This window comes from Pelecanus crispus, chromosome 13 (genome assembly GCF_030463565.1).
Source record: "Pelecanus crispus isolate bPelCri1 chromosome 13, bPelCri1.pri, whole genome shotgun sequence".
NCBI lineage: Eukaryota > Metazoa > Chordata > Aves > Pelecaniformes > Pelecanidae > Pelecanus > Pelecanus crispus.
Window position 1 is genome coordinate 3,581,895 of NC_134655.1, and position 27,887 is coordinate 3,609,781.

The 27,887-nt window shown below is 43.5% G+C and overlaps 1 protein-coding gene across 1 annotated transcript in view; it reads left to right on the top strand.

Annotated features, from left to right (window-relative positions):
* Positions 1 to 8,532: 8,532 nt before the first annotated feature.
* Positions 8,533 to 27,887, top strand: part of AMOT (angiomotin) — a 33,791-nt gene continuing 14,436 nt past the window's right edge. The window contains 7 exon segments of the mRNA XM_009487810.2: positions 8,533 to 8,658; positions 8,661 to 8,712; positions 10,177 to 11,095; positions 17,614 to 18,070; positions 19,906 to 20,050; positions 21,479 to 21,571; positions 24,245 to 24,390. Coding sequence (XP_009486085.2) covers positions 8,533 to 8,658; positions 8,661 to 8,712; positions 10,177 to 11,095; positions 17,614 to 18,070; positions 19,906 to 20,050; positions 21,479 to 21,571; positions 24,245 to 24,390 — 1,938 coding nt within the window.

The following is a 27,887-nucleotide window of genomic DNA, read 5'->3' on the forward strand; positions in this document are numbered from 1 at the left end:
TGTGGTCGTCCTTCGTGCTGGTTGTTGGATGCGTCATGCTTTGTTGTGAGCAGCTCCCGTATTGCTAGGCTGGCGCTGGAAAAGTGAGTGCTCTCTCCTGTTTCTAATAGCTGAATCGTCTCATATTTTACTGGCACGCAGTCTGCATTCTTGGTCCTGCAGAAGGGGTTCAGAGATAAATACTGCCATTCATACTTGTTGCTTTTTTACTTTCTCATCCTCTCTCAGTATGACTGTTGTCTAGTTTGGTTGTGTCTAAGCTTAAAATAACCTTTTATTTTTTTAAATACTAAGTATTTGAAAATGTTTGGCAGTTTGGAGAGGTCTTTGGTCATTTTCCTTGATAATTACTGTTGAACTATATAAGGTTCATCAGTATTGGTTAGAATATAGAACTGAGACTTTGTTTAATCATAAAGGAATTCACTGATCTAATAAAATTGGTTCCTAAAGGCCTTGTTATTATTTGTATTAGCACAGCACTTACAGTGTCTAATTGTAGACCAAGATGTTGTTGAGCAGTTCTCTTATATGAATGTCTATGAATTAGGCCAATTTAAGTTTTTGTTTAATGAATTAACATTTGTAAGACCTTCTCTAAGAGTTCTATCACAGTAATGTTTGTTTGCTTTAAAATGCTTTGTGTCTCTACACAACTTGTTTTTTAAAAGAATTACTTAATGTCTTAGGATTATTTACTGTAACCCTCAGGCAAAGTACTTCCACATTTCAGTGACTTTGTTCACTTCAGGGTTTGGTGGACTTTTCCTGCGGTTCTAATTTTGGTGGTTCTGTGTCCAGCTGAAACAAATTTTATTGCTTTGTACTAGGGCTAGCCCGTCTTGTTGTGGGGCTTGGGAAAAACAGGGTGGGAGAAATATCTTCCTAGTTTTCCCATTGTCTTTTTGAAAAGAAACAAAGCTGAAACCTCCTCTGTATTTCTGGAGACACAGAACATAAAAACAATGTAAGACAGCCTGCGGAGGTGCACAAGGAATGGGAAATCTGTAGTTTGCTGAAATCATCACAACTGAATGCTGATATTTGTATTAGGTAAAAACAAATTTGAAACACTTTCTACTGCAGAATGATAAGGTTGAAGAGAGTAAGAGCAATTATCTAGCCTATTCCGCCCTTCCTTTGGGTAAGAGCAGGGAACCGTAGAGAGCAGGCAGAAAAGTGTACTCCAAAGTTACAGGAAAAAAACCCAGCTTTTGCTGTTGCTGAGTTGGGATCAGGTGTGGAGCACTCTGATCTTGTTTAAAAAAAGAAAAAGTAATAAAAAAATCTTAGCACCCGTGGGGGAAGAGTGGATTTACCACCTGGCAAAAGACCAGCGCATTTCTGATTTGGGGAAGTAGGGATGGCAAGAGAAAATTTGTATGGAAGGCCGCTGGCCCCATCCCAGAGTGCTCAGGTGGCGTTTTGAAGGGATGTTTCTGTGAAGCAATCTCAAAAGGCTGACCTGGAGACCAGGGCCCAAGATGGTGCCTGTGGGAGGCGGACGGTTCTGCGGGAGCACTTTGGCTATGTCTTGCCTTGCGAGGCACAGGGCAGCAGGTTTTCCAGCCCGAGCGGGGCGCTACCCGTCACATCCCTTCCCTGTTCCTCAGGCACTGGAGAGCTCAGTGCATTTCCTGCTGCAAGCACTGCTGGCGTTGACTGAGCAAGAGCTGGGGCAAGGGTAATTATTTTTGATTTGTGCTTAAGGAGCAGTGCGTTACCTGTGGTTTCTGCGCGTTGAGTGAAGTTCAGTTTAGCACATCTCAGTGCTTAAGTGGCATAAGATCGTGGTGTGTTATTAGTTGCTGACAGTGCACCATCAAAACACGAACGTGCAGGTTTCCTTCATTAGGGGAATATTGTGTAGCTCTAACTCTTTGTGTTTGCAGCTGCTAGGGATACCTTGCAGAAGTATCTTCCCCAGAAAATACTCGGGAAGTTCCCCTGCCTTCTGCTTTCACAAGTTCTGGGATGCCTACATCCTCGATCAAAACCATTTCGGCAGGATCTACGCTTAAAATATTTGCTGCTCCAGTTATTACGGAAAATCTTTCTAGTAGTGATGAAGTTTATATTAGCAAGGAAGAAGTTTTGCTGGTATGGTTTACACAAGGTTTCCTAAGTAATATACCCCAAAACAATTATTTCCTAGTGTAACTGCATCTGCTTTAGAGTGGTTGCTGGAATAGTTACATTGAAAGAAATCAATTCCTGAGTGACATAGTTGTGGCAACAAAACCATACATGTAGGCCAGGACTTAGCCAATCAATGCTGCGCTAAAACGAACGTAGTAATATCTTCCTCCCAGTGTGGTGGTGAGGCGTAATTAATCATCTTACAAGTAATTAAAGGTTTTTACAAGGTGTGCATGAAAAACCCAGGTGGTTATGATAAAAGAACAACACCAAAACCACTTTTATAACATCCTTGCTTTCTAAAAATTTGGTGGTCTGGATCTTCTGTTGGGTTTTACTTTTTTAAAAAGAATGCAGACCCATCTTTTTAACCCAGTCTACCTATTGAGATCACCAAATTGGCTTGCTCCGTGATACTGGGTTGTCCCAGTAGTGCATTAGGTTTGTTCCCTCCCTTGAGCCACAGCATCTCAGAACAAGCATTGCCAGCTCTGTTAGGCTGACTGACAACTGATAAATTAACTGTATTTTAACTGTTTCTTTTTATAAAGGAAAAAAAAAAAAAGCAGCCCTTTGAAAAAAGGAGGGCCCATGCCTGCTTGCTTCCTGTATTCTGTGACTAGTCCCATTAAATTCTGTAACTGCTTTGTGAAATAAGAAGAGCTCCTCCATATGGGGGCTTAAAATAGTTTAAATTGTGGTAATGCTAGAAAAAGCCAGAAAATTCCATGCTAAAGTTAGGCCGTAGTGATTGTTTTCTTCTCTACATCCTTCTCCACCTGCGGTTTTTATTTGTGTCGACTTAGGATACAAATTTTCAAGATGCCAGGATGGACATATGAGGAAAAACTACCTTAAGGTAGCATAAAATGGATGTATCTGTTCGGGGAGTGTATTGCCATTGTTTTCAGGACTTAAGCTTTTAGGTTCAAATTTTGACTTGATTTTTAATGTGGATGGTGATTCTAATCTTTTTTTATCTCACCAGCAATTAAAACAGCCTGATCCTATCTGTAGGGACAAATGATGCACTGTCAACGTTTTGCTCCCTTCTGATAATGCACATGAAACTGGTTTGCGTGTTTGAAGATTACATTTTACTCTCACATGGTTTTCATTATCTGAGAGCCCCGAGGAGAGGCCTGGACTAAATCAGTGAAGGAATGGAGAAACCACACAATGCAATGAAAATGGTGCTGAGGCATACTTGGGATAGTTGTGGGACAGGGGCTGCTGACGACAGAAGCAGGGCTCTGCCTGAGTGCTAGCAGCAGCAAGAAGTGGAGCATTCTTAAAAGACAAAACAAAAGTTGATGTTGAATTAAAATTGCGGCTTGGGTTTACAACAATTCCCCAGTTTTACAAGGATAATTACTGGAAATCTGTGAAGTTCGAAGCAGATGAATCTTGCTCGGTATGTGCTGGGAGGCAGTCCTCTGAAAAGAGACCTGATGTGACTAAGCCTGTGTGAGCTTGATCTGGTTTTATCAAGAAGACATCTAAAAGGTGAGATCTTGGCCTTTATGAAGTTCGTAGCAGAGCTCCCGTTGCCTGTGCTGGAAGTAGTGTTTCGTTACATATGCAGAAATTGCAGTACATGCCACTAAAGGGTTGTCTCTCTGCAGATGTGCGAGTAGTGCTTGGAGGTGCTGCGTAACAGTTTAAGTAATGGAATGGCGTGATGGATTCACGTAGAAATAGTCCCAGTAAAAACAGCTGGATGAGTATACCTGGACTGGTTTTGCTATTAGACCAATATATTCAGACTAAATCCTCCTGCCCCTCTGACTTTTGAAATTTTATGGAGGAACTTGAAATTCCATCGCATTCTTATCAAAATGCTTAAAAGCCATAAAGCATTCCTATTTATACCAGGCTCTGTAAGTGTTTATTCTCTTTTTCTTTTGTTTTTTTCTTTTGTAATATAAAACCTAAATTATGTTGGTGAAGATTATAGGTACTTCCCTGTGAAGAAATTGATACTTTATAGTGAGGGAGCAGTAATGCAAAGGTCAAGTAAGGTCTTTTCAGTTTTTTCCATAGAGATGTTATTTAGAGGGGGTCTTCCTATGTTGATGTCTTATTTATCTCAAGCCAGACCAAACGACTTGCTGCTTTTTCTTCAGGCCTGCCAGGCTTTCTTGTGCTGTTCTGTGCTCAAATCCCAATACCAGGAGCGTTTGAGGAGAATGCTTGGTGGCTCTCGGCGAGGCAGCCTAGTCCTTGCTGAAGGTGGACTTGGTTTGGCCGGGAGAGTTGTTAGAACAGTCATCAGTCTTCGGGTGTTCTGGTGGCCTCTTGCTATAACTGCCCCATGATCTAATATAATGGGTATGCATATTATTTGCACCCCTCCGGGTGACATTGTTCTTGTTTTTAGTTAAAAGAAGGAAGTTTTTCTTGTTTGCCCAGTGACTCTGTCCTTCTGGCATGAAGATGAGTAATGTTGGCACTGCTCCATGCACCTGCTCGGTGCCACCCTCCGAGATCACCTGAGCCGCAGTCAGCAGATCTAGGCAAGCAGGGATGGGATGGTTGAATGAAAGCTGGGGAAGTGTTTATGGTTGGGAGTCTGAAACCCACTTTTGGTTAGGAGCAGGTGCTAAAATGCTATCACTGCTCTGGGATTCGTTGTGTGCCGCCTTGCCGGTTTGGGTGTTGGCGCCAGATATTGGGAACCTTTATTCTCAAGGACTATCCTAGTGTGTATTCTCTCCCCTCCTCCTCCTTGGGTAGGGCTGAAATGAAATGAAGAGCATTCAGTGATAACCTGCACTATTCATTAAATAATTCTGGACCTCACCCTTGTGAGTCTGGTGCTCCTAGCCACATCAAAGTGAGTGTGTGTGCAGAATAGCCATGTTTCCAGTGGTCTTACAGACACTCACGTTAAGCGAATTTTGCAGGGTCTGGCAATCAGCCTGCTGGGTTTTGCGTAGGCCGTGTAGCAAAGGCATATTTCTATTAAACAGCAGGTGACTCAGCATGTGAGCTGGTCTCTGCGATTGCCCGGGGACTTCACAGCCAGTCCTTTCTATACTATCTCTGTTTTGTGTTCCCCTCCTCTATTACAGTGTGCAGGTATGTCTGAAGATAACTCTGCACCTAAAAAAACAACCCAAGACTTCATCTAACTGATAGCATCCCATCACCTGCTGCCAACCAAGATAAGCAGGATCACATGCACATCTTTTAAGAAAAACACAGAATTACTTAAAAAAATTTCCTGCTTGAGTTTGAAGACTGGCACTGGATTGGTTTGTATATGAGTGACACAAAATTTAGTAGTAAAACTGAAAGTGCTTAACTGTACTCCAGCCCTTTTGAGGTAGTGAACCTGTTCCCATCCCACCTGATGCGTAAGCTAATTAGCTTCTTGGCTAAGCAGTAATTCTGGGCAAGTATGTACAGGCTGTCCTCACAGGGACTCTTGCATTCCTCTTAGTTTCACAAGCTAAAGAAAGATGCTTCTCTTCGCTTGTGAGGTTATTATTGCTCCATGCGGGTTAATTGAGCTATAGCATTATAGCCACTCATCAAACAGTGGTGAGTAGCTCACTTGTCTAAGCTTGTTTATTTTTATAATGCTGAAAAATATTTGCATGCTGCACAGAAATGTGCTGCTTTGGTTCCTTCCAGCCTGGCAGTATTATCATTTTAAATTCTTCATTAATCTTTCTTCCTCACGAGGGACTGGCAAAGCTCCTGTGCATAATTACATGATGTTTAAGACAGAAGCCTCAGCTACTGTGTTTTTACACAATGCCCTGCAAACATGGGTCTTCTCTTTCTTAAATAGTACCTACACTACCTCCCTTTTTATGCCCATTCTTGATCTCAGCATGGTTATGTGCAACACTATTTGCAACTCCTGTGTTAGTTCTACCAGTTCTAGACTCTGATGTTTTGCTCGAGAACATACAACTACAAAGTTGCCATGGATAATTTCAGACTAGCAGTTAGGGTAAGGTAGTAAGATTGTAGAGCTATGATGCTGAGGAACAAGTAGCAAAATTGGTTCAGCCTGGGAAATCTACCTCACAGTGGTTCCTTGGAACAGAATTGGTCTAAAACTGAATTTTCCACTTGAAAAGCAAGGTGTTTCTAGGCTTTGTGGTTATGAAGAGTGCACCATCCAATCCATAAGCCAGTACAGTTTTGCAGAGTTGTTGGTAGTCTGAATTCAGCCATATCCATCCTAATAGATTGAGGCTAAACCCCCAAATGTGTCCGTTTAAAATGTCTACAGAACCTATTCCAATTTCCTTCCAGCTCTATCATGACAACTTTTCCAGTGCACCTCACTAATTTCCATCTTTGGCACACTGAAAACTGAAATTGCTGGAAGAGCCTAACACAGATAGAATTTGGTGTCCAAATAAGTAACACATGGGCTTCAGTACCAATGTATTGTTCATTTTTTTGTTTCATTACATAAAAAAGTTAACTCACTGGCTCTGCCATGAGTTTCCAGCTTGCTCAGAAAGCAGATTCCAGGAATGCTGCCACCCAAGTTAGTTGCACAATATTTTCTTTGTTAATTAAAAATAATGGGATAAAACTGGAAAAAATAGGCTTAATGCTGACAGTTGGTATTTAAAGTGGATTTGTTGGCCAGAATATCTTCATATTGTATCTCAGTCCACCTTTTGTTTTGGATTTCCAGGCTGATTCCTAGTTTACATCCACACTAAAATTAGTAGTACTCAGTTCCAGCAAATACTTTCGGTGTGAACTGTGCCCTCCCTTCATCGGATCAGCGGAATAAGCTTGTGTTGCTGTGAAGTGAAACTCTGTGTGTGAAATGGTTGCATACAGAATTACTTCCTTGAACGTTTGAAGGAGTTAAACATGCACAGATTGGATTTGTCTGTTGAGAAAATCTTTAAGGCAGAGAGGCAGAATGTCAAGCTGGGTTGTATCTTTGTATTAAAAAAATAAACACCACCACCCCCCCCTTAGATTTTTCCAGTTGAGACAAAAGAAATCTTTGGGTGGAAAGGCAGCATCGTATTGCATAATAAAAGCCTTTTTATGCTCTAATAGAAAGGGTTGCTTAGGGCAACTTTGTTTAAAAAAAAAAAAAAAAAAAAAAGAAGAAAAGTCAGTGATGATACTGGTATGAGAGGGACAAGGAATCCCTAACTTCTGTTGTGCAACACTGGGAAAAGAGGCTAGAAATTGCTCTGGTTATCTGCTATCTTAATGCCTGGTTTAAAGGTTCTTTACTGCATATTTGCTGGCAGCTGTTTTCAATATATCCCTCTCAAGCTAAGTCACCAGTTAAGAATTTGACATTAGATGTTTTTTTCAACCACCATCTTGAAGTACCATACCACACAACACAGCCTTGTTCCCTAGTTAGATATTGTTCATGTGCCTTGAAATTGCTGTTGACACCTCAAGTATTTAACTTGCAGATCGGAGATAATTTTTGTTGGGTGTGGATATGTGCCATAATAAGACAGAGACAGAAGTATCCACGTCTGCATTCCTTCACTACATCTGTTCACTGTATTTTTTGCAACAATCCAGGAAATGAGGTTAAATTATACATCTCAGTATTTTTAATTTCACTAGTTCTGTTTTAATTGCCTGCCCTTAAAGTATAAGCACACTGAATGCACAAGTATGCTCCGTTCCTTTTGTGTCGTTTGCCTTTTTCTTTAGGACACCTTCAGCAGTAGATTTAACTGCTTCTTGAGTAACACACCTAAATACACATTTTTCTACGTTCTCCTGATTCTCCCCTCAATGGTTAAAGTTTCTTTAGTGCTTTATATTCTGAAAGGGAAAAGTAATGCAATTAAAGAATGTTTTGGGAATTGGAGCTCTGCTCTGCAATATATTTCTGGCATATACTTTGTCAGTGTCCTTTTCTTCCGCTCACTTTCCCAGTCTGTAAAATAAAGCTAATATTCGTATACTGATCATTCTCACAGTCATTTCTGAGGCATAATTTGTTGACGTTTGTAAAGCATTTAACCATACCGCCTTTCATCAAAGGATTTCTGCTGATACAGTTTGAAATATACAGCACCACTGGAAAAGGAGCCATAAGCACAGGGTATGATCATCTGTGCTGCAGCTTTCATTCTTAGCAAAAAATAAAACAATGGAGTTAAAGAATTAGCAGGTTTTAATCACTGTTTCACTTGGAGGCACAGATGGGACGGAGCATTACTTGGCAACATTTAATCTTGGAGCAGAAATTGTCATGATTAAAGCAGCAGCTGGAGTAGATTGCTAGGGACAGGGGGGTTCATTCATCCTAAAGGGATCAGAATTGTTGGGCTCTGGGAGAAAACAAGAAGCTACAAAAGAAAAATCTGAAATAAGGGCCAAGGTTTATTATTTCTAGGGTCTTATCTGCTGATTAAAATGGTGTTTTCAATGCTTTCCTCAGAATTATTTTGGAAGCGAGGAGAGTATCAAGTGATCTGGCCTACTGAAGAGGAGACTGAAGCCGTCTCTGAGTGGAGATTTTGGACTTGCAGGAGGAAGGCTCTGTGTGTCCCCTCCATGTGGCAGAACTGCTCCTCCTTACCAAGGAAGTCAAAGTGAAGGAAATAGGTATGTGCCACTTCAAATAGGATTTCAGAAGAATTACGTGTTCCAGGCCAGTTAACAGGGCCTGAACTCCTAGTTTGGTGAGGTAGCGTGGAATAAGGTGGATTTTAACCTCCTCTTCATTAACGTTTGCAGAAGGGTTCTGTCTGCCTGATGCGTCGAGGCCTTGTGTTATGGGGGTAGACTCCTGCCGTAGGCTGGCCTGAAGGAAGAAACTGGGTGGTTGTGGAGATGCAGAACAAAGCAGACCCTTCAGGTCTCCTGACTGCTGCAGTCCATCCTTGGTTCTGCCACGGAACAAACTGTTGGGAGCAAGTTACCTTTTGCTAAGGGACAATGTTATACAGAAAAAAGGTGTCAAAGTGCTAGAATACCAACGTGCCTTCTGCTGTCAGGGCAGAGCCACAGCTTAGCCAACAAGTAAAGCATACTCTATTCTGAACTGTTCTAGCTCAAAAGTAGCTCTGCTTTTAGTTAAATGTCTCAAAGGTATCATTAATTTCGGATGTTTCAACTCACGCAAGGCCAATGGGCTTGGGTTTCCACGACAAATTCCTGACTCCACTGAAGACTGAGCAAAGTCAAATCACCGTTGACCACTGACTTAATCTGTACTTAGGATGTGCTTGACATTGGCTCTGTGTTTCTCTCATTGGTACACAGTGTTTTTTCCTGCCACTCAGAGGTCTTTTTCTGTTCCTTAGATCAGACAACTCTTTTTTCCCTCCTCTTGCATTTGCATGCATTCAGCTGACGACATTTAGATGTGTGAGGATTTGGTTGCCTTTGTATAGCAGGAAGTATAGCAGGAGTCCTCACTTGCACCAGTACGTTGTGTTTTCTGCAGCAGGGAAACTAGGTGCTGATGTCACTCTGGGTATTTCATAACTCTGAAAACCTGCTGGCTAACAAGTTACTCATTAGTTGCTTTAAACTATCTAAGCTAAGAGATTTCTTTGCTTCCTTTCAACCACATACTATCTCAGTGTCTCAGTGGGCCTCTCTTTTTTTTTTTTTTTTTTTTTTTTTTTTTCTTCCCTTAAAACTGACAAATTGCTCATTCCACCCTTTAATCCTTGTCTGCCTGGAAATACGGGAAGTGTATTTCACTGTTGGTAGCCCTAAGTGTAAAGCAAAACAGGTCTTAGGCATTTTTACCATCATCCTGTGAATTATAGGTCTCCTTTCTGCCTGAAAGCAGCCTTGCTGTCTGAGGTATTCGGCATGCATCCCTACAGCTTGCAGTCGATTGATATTCCTATAAACTTGCAAGTCACCTTTCATCACCTTTCAAGGCTTTGCCCCCTGGCATGCACGTCCTTCTTAGGTCAAGGGCCTTAATGACCCTCATTGTTACAGGAACCTTTGGTAATCTAACCTGCTTTTTCTCTGTATTTCAAGCCATTGCTCTTAAATGTCTCTTGCTTGATCCACTCAGGCGCTAATAACCGTGTCTCCTTTCCTTAGGTCAAGGGCAGCTTTTACATTCCACCCAAAAGGCACCACAGTTTGAGATGAGGAATTCAGAAGAGCAAGCAGCTACGACAGTTTTACAGCGCCTGCTGCAGGAGCAGCTCAGATACGGAAACCCAAATGACAACCGTAACCTTCTTGCCTTACACCAGCAAGCCACAGGAAATGCCCCCCCTTTCAACAGCACTGGGAGTCCAGCATCTCAGAACGAAGGGCTGAGCTCCCAGGACCACCAGCTTGTGACTCATGCTGCCCGTCAGGAGCCCCAGGGCCAGGAGATACAGGTGGACAACAGCATCATGGAGAAGCAGCTCTCCCCGCGACTTCAGAACAGCGAGGACCTCCCAACCTATGAGGAAGCCAAAGTCCAGTCACAGTATTTCAGGGGCCAGCCGCATGCTAGTGTCGGGGCAGCGTTTTATGTAACAGGGGTCACCAACCAAAAGATGAGGACTGAAGGGCGGCCCACGGTTCAGCGGGTGAGCCCAGGGAAGGTCCACCAGGATGAAGGACTTAAGGACCTCAAGCAAGGGCACGTCCGCTCCTTGAGCGAGAGGCTGATGCAGCTCTCCTTGGCTACCAGCGGTGTCAAAGCCCACGCGCCTGTCACGAGCGCGCCGCTCTCCCCCCTCTCTCCGCTTTCTCCTCAGCAGTCCAGCGACCCTTATAAAAATTCTGGCTCCAATGAGTTCTACAAGAACTCAGTGCAGCCCCCTTCCCAGCCCAACATGAAAGGAATGGAGCAGCGGGGTCCTCCTCCGGAGTATCCTTACAAAAATGTCTCCACCCCGTCTATGAACTGCAAACCTCAGGACTCGGGACATTTCTATAGTGATCATCGCATGAGCCAGCAGGGAAGAACTGATGGGCCTATGATGAGGTATCAGCATCCCCCCGAGTATGGGTCAGTCAGGTAAGCAAGATCTTAGAACAAACTCCGTGGCAGCCATGTAAGGGAAGGCGGTATAAAACTCAGTCCGTTGCCCTTGCTCCTGCGGCAGGTTTTCTTTCAGCAAAGATCCCAACTTTATTATGTGAGAAGACTTACTGTGTTCAGCTACAGACTGTGTCTGGAAGGACTGTAACCCATTTCAGTAGCTTACCTAAAGAGGCCTGACCCTTTTAAAAAAAAAAACCACAAACAAAAAAAACCCCAAAACAAGCCAGCTTGATTTTATGGCATGGGGAAGTTTAATGCTGAGGCTTCGGAGCCGTACAAAAGGTTTGCTGCAGAAGCCAAAGTTATGGTGTGATTCATTGTAGAAACTTGCAGTTGCTTATTGCAAGGCTTAAGCTGTTCTTTAATTACATCTGCCCAGACAAAAGATTTTTTTTAGGTTTAAACTGCATCTAAATGCTACGTAGGAAGGGAGAAAGTGAATGAAAGCAATAATGGTGCAGGTAACAAAAATCACCTGAGCTTCCTTTAGAGTTTTTCAGATTTTATTTTCTGTGGACCAAAGTGTAGGAGTGGAAAATGGAGCATGCTTTGTGCCTCATCCCAGACTTGCTTGTTTAGCTTCGCTCATTTTCCTTGCATCATTTGAAATCTCAGCCTGTTCTGGTTCCCTCTAGATAAGGAGCTAGATTTGGCTTGAGCCAAACACGGATGTCCGTGTGGGATGAAGTTTATACAGGTGGGCTGAAAATACGGCTTTGCTTTACCTGGTTCCTTACCATCTCATCTCTGTCCAAGACCAGGTGGGCTTTGGTGTGATGATTTTGGCCTCATTTTGAAGCTAAAAGAGTAATACAAAGGAGCAACAGAAGGGCGTTGCTACATAAGTAAATGGTGAGGTCTCTGTGTGTTTGTGTTTGCACATAGTGTGTTGTGTTTTGAGGGGGGCATGAAGAAGAAACCAGCCTGTACGTGGGAACAGGGTCTGAGCTTTGGGGAATTTGTATCTGCTCAGAACCTTCCTAGTCCTATGGGGAGCTATTTTCAGAGTTTGTCCACCATTGTTTGTGATCTGAAATGACTTCAGCAGCATACAAGCCTGATGAAAAGGCCCTTTGATCTGGCTAAATAAATAATAAAGAGGCCAGGAAAAGGGGAAGTAAAGGGTTTAGGGGGGGGTAATGATTGTAGAAGCTCGTTGCAAACGTTTTTGAAAATTCAAAGGCCTCAAATCTCTGTGCACACAGGAAAGGGAAGCAGATCCTTAATGGTTATGCTGCATCAGAAATACTCATAATATCATATATAGTGAATCTGTGATGTAGCCTGCTTGCTGTTTAAGGGAGAGGTATTTGAAAACACGCCAACAGTCAGCTCCTCTAGACAGGGTGATTTTTGTCTGTATTGGATGGATCCTGGCTGCTTTGAAAGAACATGGGGGGGGAAAGGGGGGGAGGAGAAAGGTTCAGCTGGCAAGGTTTCCAGTAGGGGAAGCAACTGAAATTTGTCTTCAAAGCACTGGGAATCTAATGAGGTTACTTTTTAACCTAAATAGCTGCACAGAGAAGAGGTTTCCTTTGCAAGCAAATGCTGTAGCAGTAGAACAATTGCAAGACTAATCCATAAATTACAGAGCAGCGTGGCAAAGGAAGGGAGCGAGTCCTCTATTCCCCTCCCTCTCCCACACACTTATTTAAGAGAAACTGTCATTTAGACAAGAAACCTTCTGTGTTACTAAAGGTGCAGCTGGGTAATAGTGTGAGGATTTTAAAGGCATACAACTTTTGAGAGTGCGTTTGCCTCACACCAGGCAGTGCTAACGAGCGTCTTTGCAGCCTCGCTGGAGTGATAAAGTATTTTCAGAGACTCCAGTTTTCCTGCGCTGCAGCTCTTGTGTTTATCAGGATTAATTTGGATTGGTAAAATGTGTGCATTTTTTGAACCGTGCGTCAAGGAAACAAAGCCCCTTCTTTCTGCTCATGAAGCCACACCCTTTTCTGCGGGTTTTTCCCCTCATTGTTCGGGGGAATTTGAGGGTGACCTAACGATGCGGTTAAATAAAACTCGTTGAGCAAGATAAACATTGGGGAATTCACAGCATTCTCATGCTTCACCCTCCCCAGTCTGGGAAAGGAATGGGCCGTGTGGTAAGTTTAAACCAGTCTGCAAACAGTTTGCCTCACCTGCTCTTGGGCGGTGTAAGTTTGGGAACATGTATATGTTCGTAATGATGTTGGTTTAATGTAAATACTGGGCATACTGGAGGCATCTGTGCTGTTATTTGGAAATTTTAAAGAAAGTTCAGAAGAGGGCTGGCTCCATGTGTGAAGCTCCAAAATTCTGTTCTCTCCTTAATATCTCAAGTGCACTGTAGCATCGGTGATGAAAACAAACCTTCAGGTCTAAGAGGAGAAGATGGGTGCCTTGGGCTCGGCGTCCTGCGGGGTTGCAAGGTCCCCTGTGGCAGAAGAGCGAGAGAGAGGGGAGAAGGGGCTCCTCGATGCAGTTTTGGGTGCAGAGGAGGCTGGCTGTCTCTCTGATTCAAGCGCCATCCTCTGTTCGGAGCCCAAATGACTGAGCTCCTGCTGGGGTGATTAATCCCATTGGCTTCACAGAAACTTTTTGAGAAGGAGGTCTGCAGAATTTGTCCCATAATTAGTAAATCACTTCTGTGCACTGCGTTCCCCTGAGCAGCATCAAAGTGGGGGATAATCAGGTATGACTAGGAAGCAGAACAAAAATGCATCGGTTTGATTTCAGCTGTCTAATCAAGTGGAGCCTGCTCCCTCCTGCAGTCAGCGTTTTCCGGTTTGTGCAGGAGGGCTGTGGAAGAGAGGGGAACTGTAGCTTCTTGGAACATGAAACGGGCAGGAGAAGCTGGGAAGGCAGGAAAAATTTTAACGAGCCAGAGACCTTTCCTGATCTTTTCATTCTTCTGCCCTCCCCACTTTGTTGCTCTACCAGCAGATCTTCTGCGTGACTTGATGTTTGCAATCCTGGCAGCCTCAGGACTCCTGATGGCTAGGTTTGCTCGCCGGGCTGCCCTTACTCCATATCTCTGTCTTCATTACTTAAAAGCTAATGTGACCCTTGTAGTTGCAGAACCATAAATCCAGCCTTGTACTTGGCGCACATGGTGTGTTTCTCCGATACGCGCCAGGGATTGTAAGGGAAGCAGAGATTCTTGCATGATACGGTCTTCAAAATGAAGTGGCCCTTAAAGTTATGCTTTCAAACTTAAACACTTGTGGGAATTATTGCTCTGAGTTTTTTTCCAGCGGTCGGGGTTTTCAGGTCTTTATGACCTGAGGGAAATGAAAGGAGATTGCGTAATTTTGTTTCCCGTGTATTTTGAGAGTCTTTCTGCATTTTTGCACGAAGTGGTTAGTTTGGATATAAATCTTAATTACTACTGCAGGGTTACCCGAGGACTGATTCTTTCATGGAGGGAAATTTCTACTACCATTCTATCAGCAATTCTGTTAGGTGACCCCAGTAGTGATTTGTACTTTAAAATTTTGCAGCATGGCTTAAAAATCTTGAACAGTCCAGTTGTGTTCATTTACCTTTCTGAATCTCTCGGTCCAAAATTGGTGTACCAGAGAAATAAATGCCTCAATTCTCATGTTAATCTGAGGGATCTCAGAGCCAGGTATTTTGAACCCACAAAATATATATAAGCGTTTTAGAAGACAAAATCGAAAGTAGTGGGGATGATAAAAAGTTCTTTGAATGTGTATGTAAAAGTTTGCATACAAGATGTTAAAAAGGTCTAGTTGTCACTGTGAGGCTCCTAGGATTTTTTCTGAAAGATTGGATGTATTATCCCAGTTGCATTATCTTGTTTTGCTGGGAATATAAACACATTTGTGACATTTTGGAAGCTCTAGTGCTGTTGGTAATGTAACAGAACTAGAGGCTCCCAGCTCTCGTGTTGTAGCTTGAACCCACAAGACTGGTGTAATTTCAACATGTGAGAGGCTTCGGATGTGAGTGCCAAGATGCTGGAAATCTTGGAAATGTATCTTGTTTAGAAATACTCAGCCATGATTTCCTAGAGTTGTTCTTTACAATAGGTTTAAAAAAAAAAATGTCATTACCAGGCATGTCAATACAAAGACTGTCCCCTCAGAATTTAGCTGCCGCTGTTGTTTTTCTTTGGCCATCTTTGTGTTCCTTTCATTAGTGCTCAGGTCCTGCGGAAATGGCGAGATTCTGCCCATGCGTCTCTGATGGCAGAGTAACGAGATGCTTTTAGTCAAATAGCTCAAATTGTTCACGTTGGCATCTAAATAGCCCTCATTAGGCTTGTAATATTAACACACTGAGATCAGCGGAGTCAGTCTCTCTGCGGAACTGCTTCAGGTTTTTTGCAGACTGGAGGAGAGTATTTTGTAGGTTCAAAATTGGAAAGGTGGTTTTTTCATCCGTGAGGCAGACTGGCAACGTATCTCTTTTGATCTAACCTCTGTAGGTCATCATGGATTAAATGTCACAGCAAGGTTATTCCCTAATTGATTATAACATCAAAAGAGAGGTGCGTGACGTTAGGTAAAGAATAAGGTCAAGGAGACGAGTGGTTTCTGAAGATGCAAAGTTTTAACTCTGTGCATAACTGGGTGAGCTAAGAAAGGAGCTGGAAACTACCCGAGACAAACCAGATGACCTTGAGCATGGCACGTGACGGTTTTGCCTCATTCCTCATATGAGAACTGGCAAATAAAGGTAATGAAGTAAATGCAACGATAAGTAGAGCTGACCTCCCAGGAGGGAAGGAACCAAATTGCTGCTACTAATCTGAACATTCCGGGGGAAATTAATTGCACATCTCTCTTCTGCATGACCCCTGAGATCCTCATGCTGCATATGATCGTGTCTGGGGAAATACAGCTCCTGAAATGACGTTGCTGACGGGGACCACAGTCACCTGTGTGTGAGAAAGAGAGAAGCAGTAACTAAAGCAATAATTATTTGTTTTTCCCTAAGTGACAAAGGCTAGATTTGTTTCCCTGTTATGGAATTTGAGCATCAGCTTGGAGGTTTCTATGCACCTTCTCTGCTGGAAAGCAGGGAAAATGAGGCATAAGATGCATGATATTGAAATAGGGAACCCTGCACTGGGCAGAGAACGTACGAACTCCTACATGCGCTGCCAGCCAGATGTGAGTAATGCAGACGTTTCCTCTTTGGACGGGTATGAAGAGTTGATGCGTTCTTTCTGCAGAGAACAGGAAGGATGATGCTGAGTGTTTGCACATCGGCTGAGAAGCCCGTTGGGTAACCCTTTAGTTCCCAGTTCGGCTTCGTGCTTGCTGTTGTCAGTTGACATGCCACTAATGCTCCTGGTGTGGTGGGAGAGCTGTGCTGCGGGCTGTCTTGTACGTCCAGTACCCCTACTGCGCTCAGCAGAGCAAGCGCGTGGGGTCCTTCCTGTGAACACAGACAACTGTGGGGGTATTCTGTAGCAGCTGTGGCCAGGTGGAACAACAGTATGTGATTTTCCATCTGCAGGGTTGAACTGCATCCCAAAGGGTGGGAAATTTTATCAGAAGGACCAGGAGTGTTTCAGAACGTGTTGAACTGCCAGACTGGGTCTGCACCAGGCTGAGGTCTGTGCTTAAAAAGAGACTGGCTGCAGCATGGAGAGAGAGTGACTTCAACTGTTAGAATAAAGAACATCCAGAGAAGTTAAAGGTTGAATGTCTTTGGAGGAGGAAGCAAAACCTGCCTCCTGAGGTCATCCAAGCACGATAAATCCACACAATCTTCTAAGAGAGGTTTCTTACTTGGCTAATACAGCAGAAGTTAAGCTGGGGATCTCCAGCGCCTGGGAAATGTGAGCTGGTGTAGCTTGGAGTTAGTTCTGTGATAGACTCAAGCACATTATAGATTGCTAGATCTGTCTTTGATATCCTATAGAGGTTATTGTTAGGAGCAGTAAACGTGCCCCCTGCATAGGGCTGAGGGTGGTTCTGAATCAAAAGGCTGCTTTTCAGATCCTTTAACTGTCTCATTTGACCAGGCTGCAGCTTGTCGGTTGATATTTCAGAAAGCTCGGATCAGTGGTGCTGGCATACTAACATAGAGCTTAGCCAATCTCTTTAACTTTGTATCCTGAATTGCAGAAGAAAATTCATTGTTTTCTTCATGAGAGATGGCACATTTCAGGACAGAACAAAAGAGCCCATTCCTAACAGGCCTCAGTTTAGCTGTTTTATCCACAAAGTGTGGAGAAAAGTTATAAAAATAATTTTGGTCAGTAGTCATTGATGGAGTTTCTCTTACTGTTTCTGTACAAACTAGACTCAAGAGGAAAGACCTGCATGCACTTAGAATGTATTTTCTGACAGTGATTTGACTTTGAAGCATTATTTTAAAACAAACTTACAAAAATGAGGAAAACCTCACCTATGAGTCTTTTGCGTGGGAAGATCTGTGCGTAGGAGCTACGCGGGTCATCCCACGCCTTGTCGCTGGGCTTGTGCACCATCTTCTGCATGACTTTGATAGAGCTTCTGCTCTCTGTTTTCCAGGCAGAACCCAGATGTGCAGCTGCAGTTACAACAGAGACCACCTCACCACCACAGCCCAACTTCTTCCTTGACGTCCCTGGGATCTTTGACTTTGCTTCAGTCTCCACCACCGTCCAGGCTGTCCCCTTCCCAGCATCAGCAACCTCTGACTCCAAGCCAGGGAGATCCTGGCATTCTGCCACGGACCCAGCAGCCGTTCTTGTCAAACCAAGTCCATCAGGGAGATTTGTACCGACTATGTCAGCCCTTCCTAGGCCCGCAGCAGCAGCAGCAAGGCGATTCCTATTCAGTAATGTCCCGGGCTCAGCAGATACCTTCCCCATATCAGCAGATGCAAGTAGATCCTTTTGCCATAGTTTCCAGGGCCCAGCAGATGGTGGAAATCCTGTCAGAAGAGAACCGGTCTCTACGACAGGAGCTGGATGGGTGTTACGAGAAGGTAGCCCGGCTGCAGAAGGTGGGTGGTTTTTGGTTATCAGGCACTCTCCTGTGTCTAGTATTGTCCCTAATTGAATCATCTCATCTGCAACTGTTACATTCCTTGCTTAAGGGATTGATTATCTACTTCAGAGTCTTTTACATGCAGATTGATTAGTCTGTATCCTGTCCCTTTGGGCAGCAGCTTAACTTTGTCAGAAGATAGAATCCTGCCTTTGGTTTTATTCTAACAGCTAATTGGCCGTGCTCAAAAGAGCATCCTCATCAGCTCTCTTGAAGAGGCTGACTGCTTGGCTTGCTTGGTTAAATTAAAGCTAGAGTTCTTATGTCCAGGATAGAAACAGGCTTCATTTTCCCATCAGTCTGAAAGACTTTTAGAGACTGCAGGAAGGGCCCGTTTGGAATGATGTGAGACCATAGTCACTCAAGGAGACAACAACAGGGGACCTTGCTACAAAACTGGTTGGCAGGACAGTGTGCCAGACAAGTACTGCTGCTATGGCTACATGAAAGACATTTGGACTGCAGGACTGAGACTAACACCTCTTTTGTCACCCCCTCAATACCACACAACTTCCATGAAAACTTAGTATCTTGTTTTGAATCGAGATATTTGGCACCTTTGGCTTTATGAAACAAGTTGAGTAAACGATACTAAAACATTTTAGAAAAAATATCCCAGTGAGAGCCATCATTAACGTGCATGTGTAGAGGTATTTTCATTGCAGCCTCATAGAAATAACTTCTGATGGCCAGTGGTTTAAAGCTGTGCAGCAGGTCAGCTTTGCTTTTGCCTTGCAGCTGTGAAAAGGCTGAGGCACTTGCAGTTTAGGACTTTGTGGGCCTTGCCGTGCTCTTTGCATTGAGCAGTCTCCAGGGCCATAAAAATGTGTGGCTGCTTAAAACACTTGTCGGAGTTCAGGTGACCAGTGTGGCTTTCCACACTCGTGTATTCCCTATGTTACCTCTTTCCAGGGACATACGTTCGTTTTGTTGTATTTTTTTTGGAAGGTTACTGGCCAGGAAATGCTTTAGAGAAGTGTTTGACGGCTTCCTGGTAATGAAAGAAGGATAAAAATGTACTTCCCTCCACCCCCCTGTTGATCGCTTGCCATAGACACTGCAGATGGGGTTTGCTATTATGTGGATCCATACTTCCGTAGCAATGCAAAACTCTGCCTGGTAAGGAGAGTTAGAAGTGAATCTCCTTCTGCTCTGGGTGATCACAGAAGCTTTACACTGAAGGTTAGAAGGAAGGATAAAACGTATTTTACTGCAAACGTTTCCCTCCCCCCGTTTAGTAAATTGAGCATTTAAAAGCACAACTAAGTTGTTGAAGTGGAAGCATAGAACATCAGGAGGTTTTATTGTGAATTTTGGATCACAACAATTACAGGTCTGCAGAGTTCAACAGTAATGCAAGATCTGCCGCTGGCATTTTTTTAGCATAGTTTTGTCTGCCTTTCTTGATTTATTTTACTTACTCAACTTGATATCGCATGAGCTATTTCTGTAAATGCGTTTTGCCCAAACTAACAGTAGTGCCAACCTGCCCCAGTCTTTGAAGAAGTGCAAATGTCATCTATTTTTTTCTATTTGCTCTATCTATGCTCTGGTCGTATTGGGGAAACAGAGCCAGAGTCTGGAAGGAGAGTCCAGATCTTCGTTTCAATCACTGGTATTCTTTATACGGAAGGATCCATCACAAACCTGGGACACTTGTTTTACTTAATGTATACGTGTAGGTTTCTTTCCATAAAGAAAACTTGAGAGAAAGTAATCTCCTTTCTGAGACTGAATGAAAAGAATTGTTAGTGATAAAATAGTAAGTGCTTGTTTTCACTTCCACTGCAGCTGGAAACAGAAATTCAGCAAGTTTCAGAGGCTTACAAAAACCTGGAGAAATCATCCTCTAAGCGGGATGCCCTGGAAAAGGCCATGAGAAACAAGCTGGAAGGAGAAATTCGTAGGCTTCATGATTTCAACAGGGATCTAAGAGGTGAATGAAGTAAAACTTCTTCAATTTTTTTTTTTTTTTTTTTTTATTGTTGTACTTTCTTGGCAGGACAGTGTTTTGCTGCAGAATTCTCTGTGTCTCTTGACACAACTAGAATGTGACAGGATATTCGGGTATATTCAGTAGTCTGAGATCTTAAGCGCTTGCTGGGAGTATGGAAAAGACAGGTTTAGGAGGGTGCTGTAGTCTCTCATTTCCAGCCTGTTTCTCATTGAGAAGAAACATGTGATAAGCCAAATACCATAAACCAGATGCAAGCCTGGAATTCTCTCTTGTCTTATATCCTAGACACAATTTGTACAATTTGTTCAGTTTATACAAATGGAAAGACGTTTTGCTGACTGCCTAATCCCACACCAGGCATGTTCACTTTATTTCCTGTCCAGTGACCCTTTTGCACTGACATACAAACTGCAGACTGTCTGTTCTTCCTGAAGGTCTTGTCATTCCTTATCAATGTAGGCATCTGGTTTTTTGGATCTCCCTTCCTTTTCCAGAGTGAGATGTTATTAGCGTCTGGTTCTTGCTAAGAGGCTGAGGCAGTACGACGGCTGGCAGTGGAGAGTGATGTTGAATGGTATTTGACCTTAACATGGGTCAAAGTTGAAGCATTAGTTTGAAAGGCAAAAACCATCTGCAGTTTGGGATGTTTAAAGGTGCACAATCAGTCTTTTAAACTGTAAGTTTAATTTTTTAATGAAAGCCGCTTGATGGTCCTACATGTCATCTGTTCTCGCTGCCCCTAGTCTCTTACTAAGACTATGTTCCCAGAAATTGTTTTGCATCCAAGAAGTAAGGCCATACAGTGCCCAGTGCTATCGAGAAGGGCAGTACACAAAGGCCTGCATTAAATAATGTTATTCATAATAAAACACAGCATAAACATCTCATTCTTATTTTCATAGACTGATACAGATTTCTGACTGATATAGATTTCTAACAGCCTGAAGCAGCAGAACTGTTAAGCTGTCCTTAGGGTTTTACACTTTTCCCTAAAGTCAGGTAATTGGACAACAGTGATTTAATCTTCTAACTATTAAGATTTAGTGGAGAATTATAAGGGAATCTTTTAATTGCATGGTGAAATTTATTTGGGTGGAAAAAATGAAGTGTGTTAACATTTTTAAAAACTGAAAAAATAAACTTCTTATGTGTTATAATTGTTTAAAGTAATTTCTTTGGAACTTTATTTAACTTGTTTTGTCTCATTGAGAATATTTTCTCAAGGACATAATTAGAAACATGTCAAAAGTGAGTGCCAGCTTCTGATAGGCTTTTTACTTTTGGCTGTGTAGAATGAGGAGATCCTAGCTTGCATTAGAGATGTCCTGAGCAGATGTGACTTGAAAGTTTTTAATTGCTTGAAAGTTTTTAATTATTTAGTGTTCCTTTTGTTGAAAAATTGTGCAGAACGTATGGAGACAGCCAACAAGCAGCTTGCGGAGAAGGAATTTGAGGGGTCTGAAGACAATCGGAAAACCATCTCTCAACTCTTTGCACAAAGTGAGTTACACAATCATTATGGGTCAGTAGAAATGCTCCAGTCATCCTGGCAAGGGTAACAGTGCAGCAGGTTAGCGGAGTTCAGATCTGTTGGTTTTCCACCAGGACAGAAATCAGGGCAGTGACAGTTCCAAAACTGGCAGTGGAGAAAGGAGGAGAGATTCGAGAATCCCTTTTTTGTCAGTATGTAAAGTCCATTTGATGGCATTTATTAGAGATTTTGGAGCAACTGTAGTTTGCGGTTAAACTGTAAAATTAGTGTTTACCCCATAATGTACAGGATAATTTGTCCACCTGTTTTGTCCCCTGAAAGCTTTGGAATTAAACTTTTCCAGGCTGACAGGAGTCCTGGCATGAGTTCAGGCCAGTGGGATGGAACCTGGTAGATCTCCTATCTCTGTCCTCTTTAATTTGCCACTGCCCTATCCAGTTCAGCAAAAATAAAGGGGGTGAGCACTGCCTGCAGTATGCTGGGCTGGGTAAGGGTCATGAATTCTGTCCACAGCAGTGGACTTATCACAAGGCAGACCAAAATGATGGATGTGAAATGCTGCTTTTCCTTTTTACTGAAATGTCTCGAGGCTGATGGCGGCGAGACAACTTTTCTCTCATCCCATAGTGTACTCCATCCTTCTGACAATGCTCACTTTTCTCCAGTTGTTATATAAAAAGGTAATGCAATAAAATTGCAAAATAGAGATTTTTCTGTGGTGTAACACACACTGCTTCTAGTCAGACGAATGCTGGTGTCCCTCTCTTGTGTTGTCTTTAGCTTATTCCTTGTGGCTTACCTTGCAAGCAGATGGCTGTCAGGGTGTGAATTCGAAGCTCCTGTTGGTAGTGGACAGTCTGTGTTCAGTTTCGCATTCAAACTGCTTGGGTGGACTTTGAGGTTCATAGGTTCATCCAGAGAGATGGGAAGGTCAAAGCTGTGAGGCCTTACATTCAATTTATGCTTTTGGATGAACGTGGAAACCATAGTGCTATATTTCATCGGTCCCAGCATTTCTAGGGGTGCTGTACGCACTTGTCAAGTGAAGCAGTACTCGTTTGGGGAAAAGTCTGGAACAAAACCTCCAAAAGCCTCGCTGCAAACGCTTACAGATTACCAAACAGACTGCTGGCACTGATTGATACCTGCTGGCATAATGCCACCCTGTCTCATCTCTGCCCATTTTCTGCAATACCTTTTAGCATGCTGACACTGTCAGCAACTCATTTCCTGGGTGGAGGAGAAATGCTGGGGTGGGAGAGGTGGGGAAAAGAATAGGCAAGTGGTGACATTAGCCTTTGTCCTTGTGTATTATGTCACAGGCTAGCTCTGAGTTGCAGTCAGGGTTTGCTCTGCAGAGTTCTGGGTGCTGTTGGTGGACAGGTTTGTTTTGCAACCTGTGTGTAGGCTGTGTTGATTCCCTAGCAGAAGGGAATCTTTAGCCACTCCGTGTTGCTAAAGCTTTGCTCCTGGCTCCCTGCTGGCAGAAGAAAGGGAATAATTGTGGTCCTGTAAATATAGTTATGCACATGCTTGCACAAACGGGCCTGTGTACTCCGTATGCAGTCTGCCCTAACACCCAGGATCTAGTTCCTGTTTTTCAAGCCTTCCACTCCTTGTCCTCATTCCTTTGTCGTGGGATATTGGTTTCTGGAATGCAGTTTCTCCGGTGTCATCAATGCTGGGTGTAGATCACTCCGGGGAGTATTCTGTGGTTATGTATCCAGCAAGTGTGTTAATGTTATCATTGTAGCTGGTTGGCTTGAGCTGGGAATGACAACATATACAGAGGACATCAGCTCTGTGTTGTGGCTTTGCTTTACACCCCTGTGTGATAATTTCTCCAGTCTCCAATTATTTTACCCTATTTATTTTGCCCTGTTCCTGAAACACATAGCATAGCTGCTCCCACTAGGTGCAGCTCTTTCTGGAGAGCGGCAGAAAAGGACCAGCTGCTGTGCTTGGGGGGCCTTTAAAGCATCAGACGTGAACTCTCAGTGCTGGGCGAAAGGCTTTCGTGAACCGCAGGTCCGCTTTGCGCAGTGACAGAACAGATACACGTGCCTCAGTTCTGGCCCAGGGGGTCATTTTTAAGGGCAGTAGAGGCAGACTGAGGAGTTCTCATTGCTCACTTGTTTTCTGACTCCTCTGATGGTACTGCTGGCAAAGTGGGACAACCGGGTGTTACTTTGAGCAGGAGGACAGCTGCCCCAGGCAGAACAGCCTTCCTGTTTGTGGGGTCAGTGTGAAAAAAAGGAGCACAAGTTTTTCAGGCACAGAAGTCTGCCATCTCCTCTCCCCAGCCTGGGATATTAAAATTACCCAGTTTGTTTTCCACCGCTGAAAGCTCAGATGTAAAGAGGTGCCAAGTTTCACTAACCATCTGCATAATCAGAGCAAATTACCTAACTGTACTGAGTGATGCACTATCTATTCCTTCTTACTGGCATTGTGGCACATTGTTACTTGAAGGTACCATGCTTGTTTTTCAGGGTTACAAGTCCTCCTCTTCCTTGAAAGTCATGTACTTTCTCCCCCCCACGCCCTCAGCACTAGATTTGCATTCTCTCTGTTGTGAGAAGTTCCAGTACAATCTTCCCTTCACCTCTGGAGTGAAAGACTCCGGAAAGCTGAGTGGAGATGAATGCTGTCCATTGATAACTCTCATTTTGTTTTGATAGACAAGGAAACGCAGCGGGAAAAAGAGAAACTGGAAATAGAACTTGCTGCTGCACGCTCCACCAACGAGGACCAGCGAAGACACATCGAGATCCGAGACCAGGCCTTGAACAATGCTCAGGCCAAGGTGGTGAAACTGGAGGAGGAGGTAAGGATGCTGGGAGAGAGAAATTAGGGTAGCTTGGGTTCCAGTAGAAGTGACTGTGGGAAGGAGTTTGTCCTGTGCAAATTATAAGGAAATCTGCTTGCTTCAAAGCTATTTAGGTCGGCTTAGCTTTGTGTTGATTAGCTAAACCGCTGAACTGCGCACAGATAAGCCACAAATCTGTATTTCCTTGGAAGTGCTTTCGTCTAAGCAGTCATGTTTCGTTTTCTTTTTGTTTCAACTGATAAAAGTGGGCTAGAACTGAAATCCCAGCCCTGGCAACCTCCTGAACTTGGCAGAAATTCAGATCTGGATGGACTTTTAACTAATATCAAATGAATGCAGCTTGTCCCCTTGCCAGGTGTTCCACTTACACCAGGATATCGTGGTGCACAGTGCAGATCACCGTCTGTGCCCAGCATTCGTAATAAGCTGGGCATGACCTTGGTTGTTTTCTCTCCCTTTCCTCCCAAGAGGGGGTAATGCATTTGAGCTGCTTAGCTGGGCAGCTTTCACAGCAGTTTCTGTTGTAGCCTTGTCCCTGCCACTCACACATGGCTCTCACCTCGCTGCCCTTCTGCGTCACAGTGTCCGTCCTCTTTCCTCCGGCCTACTCCTTTCCTCTCAGGCTCCATTTTCCAATCCCAGCCTCTGCTTCCTTTATTCCTACTCTTCCTCCATAGAGAGCCTCTGGAGGAAATCTCGTGACCAAGCACACTTCCTCCACTGCAGATTTGTTCTCTCCTCCTTCAATTCTGCCATCTTCCTGCCTACTAGCACTCACCATCACCCTCGGTTGAATACAGTGCCTGTATCCACCTGCATCTTGCTGTCTTCAGAGACATTCCTCAAACCCTCCCCTTGCCTCCTTCTACTCGTCTCTCTGTTCAGGGTGCCATTGTGCCAAGAGAGGAGGAATGATCAAATACAAAGTGAACATCCTCCTACCTTATCTTGCCTGCCTTCCTCCTCTCCCAGGTACAGATGTAGCCACCTTCTTAATTTTCGCCTGCTCTTCTCTAAACTCTGTATTTGCCTCAGTAGCCCTTCCCCTGGCTCTTCCTTTGTTTCTTTCCCTGGGGTCCTTAATTTTTGCCCCTTGCTGTGCCTTTCTTTTAATTTCTTCAGCTTCATGGGAGCCCTCCCTCAATCTGTCCCCTCCTGGATCTGCTCTGCTCATTCAGGATGTTATTGCAGGGTTACCTGCTGTCACACCTTATTAGCCTTTCTCCACCTTGCTTCCCTTTCTCCACCACATCAAATTCAAGCAGTTCCTTTTTGCTTTCCAGGCCCCTCATGGTTTACACAACCCTGTTTTTCTTCTCCCCTTGTTGCTAAGAGGATGTCTTCTACCTTTGTCCTTCTCAATTTCCACCCACCCCTTTCTCCCCACCCCAAACAAGCACTACTGTGCTTTCTCCCAGGCTGTCCTCACCTTCACTGCAAACACTGGCAAGGCCACTTGGAAGCATCCCTTGCTGTGATGCTCACAACATGGTTGGCAGGGGCTAGGCCACTGGTCATGCTAACCCAGAGACTGTCTACGTGTGTCTTTCTGCCTGTTGTCTCCAGTCCCAGACCCAGGCTGTGAGCTTTGAGGGCAGGGAGCTTTCATTTGTACAGCACTGAGCATCGCCAGGCTGGGGTCCCTCACTGGGGAACCAGGAACAAATTATAATATTAAAAAAAGAAGAACAGAGGAATACTTAAATATCACTGGCCACATTCAGCCTTGCTCAGAGTTGACGAGTCCATTGATTTCACTGAAATTGCAGCATCAACCTGGCACCTTTGTTGCTCAGGGGGACAGGGAGCATTAGCTTATAGGGTAATTTAAACGTGACATGATTCTCTTTGGCTCTAAAACTATTCTGTCATTTGATTCTGCAATGTATTGGAGCTCTTTGGCTTTCATTCAGATTTCAGCACTTTATTACACTAAAAGTCTGATGTGCGACTGACTTTAAGTACACAGGACATCCTTGTGGCTTCCCTGGAACTGCTTACATGCTTGGAGTCACCGTGTCTAGAGGTGCTGCGGTCAGCCAGCACACACAGCACTTGGCTAGGCTGAACCTCTGTGTAGGCACTAATATTGGCTCCCTCACAGTAAAGTTGAAGCCTTTAGATAATAATAATTGTATGTTTTCTTCTCAAAAGATGTCTTGTTTTACTGGAAGAATTGGGTTCAGTGCTGTTGCAAAGTATTTCTGCCTAGGTAGAATAGTAAAATAGTTAAGTAACTCTGAGCTAGATTGCGTGATAGCTTAAAACCCACACATATGCTGATATACAGCGAAATGCCCTGGTCTTGATTGCATGAGGGCTTGTGGTCATTTGCATCCAACCTTTGCTCGAATCCCAGGGTGCACAGGAAGTGCCACCCATCCTGTTGTAGATAAATATGGAAGCGTCTCAGTGAGGGAGCAGGAATTAACTCTGCTTTTTCCTAGAGTTGAGGGGGAATAAGGGGAAACAGAAGGACTAAAGAGTCACTTTTGCAGGTTTCCCAAATCACTTTTTAATGAAATACTTAGGATTATAAAGCATTTGTTGCCTCATTAGTGTTAAATTGTGGGAACTTCTCAAATCCCCAAGCTGTTTGGTAACTTTCCGAAAGACAGCCAAGCAAGCTGTTCAGTGCTCAGGGCACCATTTAGAAGGGACTGTAAATGTCGGCCTGAGTTAATGACATTCAGTGACCAAGATACATGAACAATTTGTCAATTACTTCTTTTATTCCTGCCACTTTAATCTGAGTTACTAGTCCCTGTAATTGTCAGGAATTTCCAAACTAGTCCTGCAGAAGAGGGTGGAGTTTCTTAGCTAAGGTTTGGCAGCCACTCTGGCTCAGGGCCTGAGGGGGGTGTGCATATTTCGGTTGTTGTATCCTGTAATGTAAGTTTTCAGCTTCTTTCCCCCCTGCCCCCTTCCATTTGGACTTCCTATTAAGCAGTTACCCTGCCTTATATTCACCAGATTCTTTCTAAAAAGAATATTTCTGTTCTAATGAGAGCTATGAGCCATATATCACTATAGCTGAATTTAAATGTTGCATTGGAATTGGAACGTCCAGATTCTTTTTAAAATCCTTTGCCTGAATTGCCAGTTTGGGCAAAACCACCCAGCTGTAAAATGTAGATACTTGTCTACTCCTATGGAGCTTTGAGAGCTTTTATATATATTGCATTTTAGCATCCAGGTTAGAGGGAAGGAAGAGATAAAGGGATGCTAAATGTGATGGAGAAAGGAATGATCTTGGAGATACCGAAGTACAGTGTGAAGCAGTTGGAAGCAAAAGGAGGCATTCCCAGAATACTTTCCCTGGTCTGTTAGCAGGGGTGAAATGACTCTTTAAATTTAGAACAAGCTGCCATTAAAGTTTTAGATAGTGTGGAGTTTATTTCTGCAAAGCGCTGAAAAGGGTGAGTGATCATGGGTATTTAAAACAAACTTAAATATGTCTACAAACAGACTTGCTAAGTATATATATGGTTTAT